This window comes from Lithobates pipiens, unplaced genomic scaffold, assembly GCF_037356315.1.
Source record: "Lithobates pipiens isolate NorthernLeopardFrog02 unplaced genomic scaffold, aLitPip1_a1.2 Scaffold_22, whole genome shotgun sequence".
Lineage (NCBI taxonomy): Eukaryota > Metazoa > Chordata > Amphibia > Anura > Ranidae > Lithobates > Lithobates pipiens.
In genome coordinates, this window is record NW_027507784.1 from 58,480,181 (window position 1) to 58,488,490 (window position 8,310).

General features: G+C 43.2%; 1 protein-coding gene across 3 annotated transcripts in view; it reads left to right on the forward strand.

Annotated features, from left to right (window-relative positions):
- Positions 1-5,978, forward strand: part of ACVR1 (activin A receptor type 1) — a 154,007-nt gene extending 148,029 nt beyond the window's left edge. For all 3 annotated transcript variants that reach the window (XM_077447653.1, XM_077447654.1, XM_077447652.1), the window contains 2 exons: positions 1,663-1,793; positions 4,630-5,978. In XM_077447653.1, coding sequence (XP_077303779.1) covers positions 1,663-1,793; positions 4,630-4,764 — 266 coding nt within the window. In that variant the 3' untranslated portion in view covers positions 4,765-5,978. The remainder of the gene's footprint in view (positions 1-1,662; positions 1,794-4,629) is intronic.
- The last annotated feature ends 2,332 nt before the right edge of the window (positions 5,979-8,310 follow it).

Genomic DNA, 8,310 nt, shown 5'->3' on the forward strand with positions numbered 1-8,310 from the left:
TACAAAAATAAGGCTGTTGCACATCATCTCCATTCCTTTTATGAGATTTAAATTGGAAGTCCCAGCTTGCACCTAACTAGCCTTAAAACTGTCCCCTCACCCTCCTAACACCTTTGCCAGTGATGGCAAACCTTGGCACCCCAGATGTTTTGGAACCATGTTTCCCATGATGCTCAACTACACTGCAGAGTGCATGAGCATCATGGGAAATGAAGTTCCAAAACATCTGGGGTGCCGAGGTTCACCATCGCTGACCTATGCTAACTATGTAAGATGTATACATTTAACCTATTTCCTTATCCATTCACATGATCCAGCTCGCCGGTGTTGACCAGTAGCAGCAGCTGCAGGACAGAGGCGGCAGCGCTCTAACAATGGCATTTAAAGCATGGTGCAGTGATATCACGCATTTGCTTCAGCGGCCCAACCAAGCAAGGGAGAAGAGGGTCCACCACCAAATGGATAGGCCATTGCAGCCAGTGGGTGATGTCACCACTCCAGGCTTTACCAACTGTTATTGACGCTTCATCCTCTCCCCTGCAGCCACCACTAACTGACACAGGGGAGCCAGATCATGTGACGAAAGCAGCCTGAAAATAGGTGTATACATTTTTTCTTACACAGGTTAGAATAGGTGTTAGGAGGGGGAGGGGACAGTTTCAAGGCTAGTTATGTGTATGATGGATGTCCACAAAAAGTCTGCATGTGTCTAAAAAGCATATAAAATACAGTATAACATCTGTTTATACCAGCCTTATCGATGCAGAGGAACCCTTGAAATAACTACAGCTCATGATACATTCAGGGCCGTCTTTAAGGTAGGGCAAAAGGGGCAGCTGCCCTGGGCCCTGTCATTGTTGTGGGGCCCAAAACAGCTGCCTCATACTTGCCAACTATCCAGGTTTAAATTCCCTTGTCCCTTGAAGTTTTTATTCCTGTGCTGTGTCCCGATATGTCGGTGTGAAGAAATAGCGGGGACAATACTAAGTGAATAGCTGCGGCCGGCAGCATTGGTATGCAAATAAAGGCGGCATTCCTATGTATATCATTCTTCCCTGCTGTGAGGAGGTGATGTGCTGTAACCTCTAGCAACTAATCAGTGAGCCGTAATGTGTGCTGTAACCTCTAGCAACTAGTCAGTAAGCAGTAATGATATGCTGCAACTGTCAACCAATCTCAGTCGCTGCCTGATCTGATACCGAAAAACTGATTTTAAGTCTAGCTGCTATTTATTGTATGTCTCAGAGTAGGTGGAGAAGGAAATTGCCTGGGGGGGCAAGAAATTTTTTGCCCAGGGTCCAAACTATACTAAAGACGGCCCTGGATACATTAGTGGGAAGAATGTTCCTTACACTTGTGCTCATTAGGAAGAATTACCCCTTTACAGATAGCCAAAAAGATAAATGGTGCCAGTGGGAACTTATCTGAGAGGCAGACATTTCTTGTTGCTCAAAGAACCCTTAAGAAGCTCTGGGGGAACCATGGGACCTTTTTTTGAGAAACCTTGGTTTATAGACTTAAAATTTTAAAATTGACCACAAACCATATTCTCCCTTTAAAGGCAATGTTGTTGATGGTAGACTTGAGCTTTTCTTACTTTTCTGAAGCTTTTCGATCTTAAATAATAAATTAATAATTTAGGTTAATGGTGATGTTTTCCAGGTATTGTTGAAGACTACAAACCTCCATTTTACGATGTTGTCACGAACGATCCCAGTTTTGAAGATATGAAGAAACTTGTTTGTGTGGATCAACAAAGACCAAACATTCCCAACAGGTGGTTCTCAGACCCAGTGAGTATCCTTTAGCATAAAACTTATGTCTGTTGTTTGCAATACAAGAAAAGCAGATACACCTAGGCATTCGTGCCATTGCTTCAGCTAGTGTGCCGTGATCGGTGGCTACGGTGTGCATACGCGGGAGTGACGTCATTGTGGTTCCAGCCAATCGCAGCGCCGCAGCCCACGATACCAGGAAGTAACTCTCCGCAAGCGATGTTACTGGAACAGTGTAGGGGGACCGCTAGGGGGGGCCTTGATCTAAGGTGAGTATTTAATAATGAGCTAGTATGCTATGAGACCACTTTAAGACCATATTGCTGCGCTATAAAATGAATATACAGTGGATCTAAAACTCTACACACCCCTGTTAAAATGTCAGGTTTCTGTGATGTAAAAAAAAAGGGACCAAGATAAATAATTTCTGAACCTTTTCCACCTTTTTAATGTGACCTATAAACTGTTCAACTGAGTTGAACAACAAACTGAAATCTTTTAGGTGGAGGGAAGTAAAAATAAAAAATAAAATATGGTTGCATAAGTGTGCACACCCTTAAACTAATACTTGTTGAAGCACCGTTTGATTTTATTACAGCACTCATTCTTTTTGGGTATGAGTCTATCAGCATGGCACATCTTGACTTGGCAAAATTTTCCCACTCTCCTTTGCAAAAACACCCCAAATCTGTCAGATTGGGAGGGCATCTCCTGTGCACAGTCCTCTTCAGATCACTCCACAGATTTTCAATAGGATTCAGGTCTGGGCTCTGGCTGGGCCATTCCAAAACTTTAATCTTCTGGTGAAGCCATTCCTTGATTTGGATGAATGCTTTGGGTCGTTATCATGCTGAAAGATGAAGTTCCTCTTAATGTTCAGCTTTCTAGCAGAAGCCTGAAAGTTTTGTGCCAATATTGACTGGTATTTGGAACTGTTCACAATCTCCTGTACTTTGACTAAGGCCCCTGTTCCAGCTGTAGAAAACGGCCCCAAAGCATGATGCTGCCACCACCATGCTTCACCGTGGGTATGGCGTCCTTTTGGTGATGTGCAGTGTTTTTGCGGCAAACATCTTTTGGAATTATGGCCAAAAAGTTCAACCTTGGTTTCATCAGACCGTAACACATTTTCCCACGTGTTTTCAGCAGACTTCAGATGTGTTTATGCAAAGTTTAGCCGGGCTTGGATGTTTTTCTTCCTGATAAAAGGCTTCCGTCTTGCCACTCTACCCCATAGCCCAGACATATGAAGAATACGGGAGATTGTTGTCTACACAGCCAGTACTTGCCAAATATTCCTGCGGCTCTTTTAATGTGGCTGTAGGCCTCTTGGCAGCCTCCCTGACCAGAGTCTTTTCATCAATTTTGGAGGGATGTCCAGTTGTTGATAATGGGGAGCCATTTTTTGGATGCTATTTTTAGCCCAAAAACGCCTGGAAAAATGCCTGTGTGAAAGGGGTCTTAGAAACGCCTCCCTAGGGAACACTTAACCCCCTTGATTGCCCCATAATGTTAGCCCCTTCCCTGCCAGTGTCATTTAGACATTGATCAGTGGCTATTTTTAGCTCTGATCACTGTATTGGTGTCACTGGTCCCAAAAAGTGTCATAAGTGCCCGATCTGTCTGCCACAATATCGCACTCCCCCTAAAAATCGCTGATCACCGCCATTACTAGTAAAAAACTGATTTATAGTAAAAATGCCATAAATATATTCCCTGTTTTGTAAGTGCTATTAATTTTGCGCTAACCAGTCTAACCATGCTTATTGTGTGGTTTTTTTTTTTTTTTTTTTTGTTAAAGCGACAGTGTCGTATCAAAAAATGGCCTGGTCATTAAGGGGGTAAATCCTTCCAGGGTTAAAGTGATATTAAATTCGTCTTTATTTTTAAAACAAACAAAAAAAAAAAGTTATACTTGCTCTGTTTAATGGTTTTGCACAGATCAGCCCAGATCCTTCTCTTCTCGAGTCCCCTGCCAGCACTCCTCGCTCCTGCCGAGTGCCCTCACCACAAGCAGCTTGCTATGGGGGCACCAGAGTTAAGCCGGTGCTCTGTGTGTGCATTCAGACAGAGCTATGGCTTGTCCCTTCTCTTTCCTCTTTGGCTCAGGGACTGACAGCAGTTTTGACACCGCTGTCATTCAAAGTCAGCCAATCAGGAGAGAGGGGATGGGGCTGAACCGCAGCTCTGTCTGAATGGACACGGGGAGCTGCAGCTCGGCTTGGGTGCCCCCATAGCAAGTTGCTTGCTGTGGGGGTACTCAACTGGAGGGAGAAGCCAGGAGCACAGAAGAGGCGCCCAAGAAGTGGAGGATCCAGGCTGCTCTGTGCAAATCCACTGCTCAGAGCAGGTAAGTATAACATGTCTGCTGTTCTTATAGGAATAAAAATGGCTTTACAATCACTTTAAGATATATTTAAAAAAATAATCTACCTTTTTAGAACCACTTTAAGTAATGCATATAGATCTGCTCCCCTCTTCCAGCCTCTGATTGGACACTAAGAAGCAGCAGACTGCTTTCTGCTTCTGTTGTCAGTATATGAACTGACATGCTCCTTGAGCTGCTTTTCCTTCTCTCTCTCTCTCTCTGAGCCCTGCTGTACAGTGACTGCATAGGCTCATACCAAGTCAAATTCAAGTACTTGCATGTAAAACATACTGTACATGTAATGATATATTGATAAAGAGCTGCAGGGAGTTCAGGTTTAAATGTTGGGATTGTTTTTCTTTGAGCAGATTTTGATGCTGAATTGTAGAATATTTTCCCATAAATGCAGATTAGCACTGCATCATATGCCACTTCATTTCTATATCTGTATTTTTTTATGCTCAAATCCATTTTCTTCTTTTGCAGACACTAACATCACTTGCTAAGCTGATGAAGGAATGCTGGTATCACAACCCCTCTGCGAGACTCACAGCCTTGCGCATCAAAAAGACTTTAACCAAAATTGACAATTCCTTAGATAAACTGAAATCGGACTGCTGAAGATTTGTCGGCACTGCCGCCGCCACATCCGTGCATCAATTGTACGACAAAACAAAAAAAAAAAAAAGTTTCAAATACAGTGCTTGCCTGCCGAGGTGTAGACTTTGTTTTCAGTTCTTTTCATGTGCGACTTTTAAACTCACGCCTGTTAAGGAGACAATCCCGCTATGGAACGCTGAAACCTCGATGGATTACTTTAGTGCACATTTGACACAGTTCTGCCTTCCAAGCAGCCGCGACAGCTTGACGATTGCAAAGATCCGGATCTGAAGGGGCGGTGGATACATTTCAGTACCGATCTGGGCATTAAAAGGTGAATTTGGAGGTTAAAAAAAACAAACAAAAGTGAACGCTTCTCGGCCACTTCTAAGGAAATCACGCGGATCTTATCGGATTTTTAACTAGCAATATTTTACGTGCTTCTCTGTTTGCACTACAGATTCCTCGCATTCCTTACTTGCACTGTAACGGTTTCATTTTAATCGACCGATGCCAAATATAAGATTGGCCATGTACAGATTGATGTTGCGAATTATACCCATCCATTTTTTTGGGAATGATGTAAAAAAACAAAGCCTAATATGAGAGTTGTCGGCATTGGCTGCCTCTTACGTGTACTGATGTTTACAATAATGCTGAACATAAGAATTTTTTTTCGTTTTTGACTGTATGAAATTTCAAAATTATTTATTACTAGTGCACTTAAAGGTTTCCTGAAAAAACTGAACAGTGCAAAAGGCTATCGCTACATTTTGTTTTTGTTTTTTTTTATTTTTTTTTTTGGTTTTACACTTAATTTTGTAACACATTTATGATAAGGAATGGACTTTTTTTTTTGTTTTTTGTTTTGTTTTTTTCATTTACTGTATGGTCACGTTGCATCAAGTCACATTCTTCTTTCTCCATATTGAGAAGTTGTGTGGTCTATATCCATTGACAAGATTCTATACCTTATCAAGTGTCGCACCCCTTTTTCCAGCTTGCCTTTAATTGACATAGGAAACGAAGACAAGATGTACAAGGTTCCTTGGAGAGATTCTGGATACTCTTTTAAATATTAAAGGGAGGGTGGGGGTAAGAGAGATGCCTTTCTTCTAAGCTATGTAATATGTTGCGTTGTAAACTTTGCCAGAAAATAACTATTTTGTTTTAATCTACTTTTTGTATTTAGTAGTTATTTGTATAAATTAAATAGAATGTTTTGAAGTCTAAAAGAGTTTTTATTTGCTACAAGTACAAATATTGCAAGTAACTAGAATTTGACACTTTTAAATTACCGTTGCAATTTTATGTTGCACAACATTTGCACAGTGAATTTTCAAATGCAATTTATTTGGAAGAAATACACTAATGAATTTTAATGCACAAAACGCACTATAATATCAGTTTGGTAAAATATTGAAGGTTATATTACGCAGAGTAAATAGATACAAAGTGGTTCTAACGGCAGACTGTTTTTTGTCTTAATGCATTCTATGCGTTAAGATTAAAAAAACCTTCAGTGTGCAGCAGCCCCCTAATATTTACCTGATCCAGCCATGTTGCACAAGACCCCCGGCTGTTTGATTGGCTGAGACGCCGTTTGCACCCACTGCTGTCAATCAGTTGGCGAGCCAAAGAGGAGAGAAAGAGGGCAGGGCTGAGCCACTGCTCCATGTCTGAATGAGCAGCGGCTCAGGTGCCCCCATAGCAAGCCGCTTGCTGTGGGGGCACTCGGCAGAAGGAAGGGCCAGGAGGGCCGACGTGGTACCCGAAAAGAGGAGGATCTGGGCTGCTCTGTGCAAAACCACTAAACAGCAGGTAAATATAACATGTGTGTTTTTTTTTTTTTTTTTTTTTATTCTTTAAAAATAACAAACTTATCACTTTAAAGCGGAGGTCCACCCTAAAATGGACCTTCCGCTCATCGGAATCCTCCCCCCCCCCCCCCTCCGGCGCCACAATTGGCACCTTTCAGGGGGGAGGGGGGTGCAGTTACCTGGATAATCCAGGTAACTGCACCCACTTCCGGGATAGCTCTCTGCGGAAAGGGGCGTAGATTACGCCCCTTTCCGCAAGTGCCCGCCCCCTTCCGCAAGTGCCCCGCTGCCTGCTGGGAAACACACAGATCCCAGAGGCAGCGGGGACCATCCTTATTGCGCAGCGCTACTTGCGCATGCACAGTAGGGAACCGGGAAATGAAGCCGAAAGGCTCCATTTCCTGATTACCATACCCAAGATGGCAGCGGCAGCACCCGAGTACCGATCTAGAGATCGGCTTCGGGTGCCGACATCGCGGGCGCGCTGGACAGGTAAGTGTCACTAATTTAAAAGTCAGCAGCTGCAGTATTTGTAGCTGCTGGCTTTTAAAAAAAAAAAAAAAAACGCGCAGTCCCGGCGGACTCCCGCTTTAACATATCACACTTTAAAATTGCGTACATCTATGCAATGGCAATAAATTACGGTACCTAAAAATCTCCATAGACACTTTAAAAGCCATTTCCGGTTACCTTTTTAGAGTTACACCGGAGGTCTGGTTCTAGAATTATTGTTCTTGCTATGTTTGCAGCAATACCTCACATGTGTGGTGCAAGCACAATTTACATGCTCACCTTTGCGTGCGAGCATGGGGGGGGTGGGGGAACTTAATTTTTATTATTTTTTAATTTTATTTTTTATTGATCACTTTTATTTATCACAGCATCCCTTGTGAGCATGGGCAGTGAGGTTTTCTTTACTGAGACATCTAGAGTCTATTAGACCCCAGATCTCGTCTCTGCCCTCAAAAGCATCTGATCAAACCGAGATTTGATCAGATGCTTTCACAAGCCAGTAAGGGCTTGATTTACATCTGAGCAAAACCAGAAGTGACCAGGTCCTCGTCCCTTCCGTTTTCTTTGACCAGGGGCCTCCAAACTTTGTAAACAAAGGATCAGTTTTATGTCCTTCAGACTGTAGGGGGGCCGGACTATAGCGGAGTAACAGTCCCCAATGGTTTGTATCAATGGGAGGAATAGTGCCCCATTGTTGGTGTCAGTGAGAGAAATGGTGCCCTGTGGTTGATGTCAGCTGGCAGAATAGGGTCTCGGATCAGTGGGAGAATAGTGCCAAAAGGGCTCGATGGAGGCATGCAAAGGGCCACAGTTTAGAGACACTGTCTTAGACCATAGGGATGATTAAGGAACTTCTGATCTTTGGTCATCTCTATGGTAAGGAGGCGGACATTCCGGCTTCAGTCCCGGGTGTCTTGGTAGAACAGGAGACTCCGGGGGGGGGGGGGGGGGCGGCACTTCTGTCACATATAAAAGCAATCTAGCAGTTATTTAGTTTCTACGATTACTTTTCATTAAAGTGCATCGCTGGCTAAAAAAAAAAATGCCAGGGTCATTGTTGCAGCTATTGACTATTTGTAATCCTTAGTATCCTAATATCCTATTTAAATTTCTTCCATTACTGCCTTGTTTCCAGGCCTAGGCAAATGATGTCCTACATCCCAGGAGTCTTTAGGCTGGAAGGAGGGATTTTCTCAGCTAAGCACACCCTCCTGCCTGCATGCCTGAACTAAGG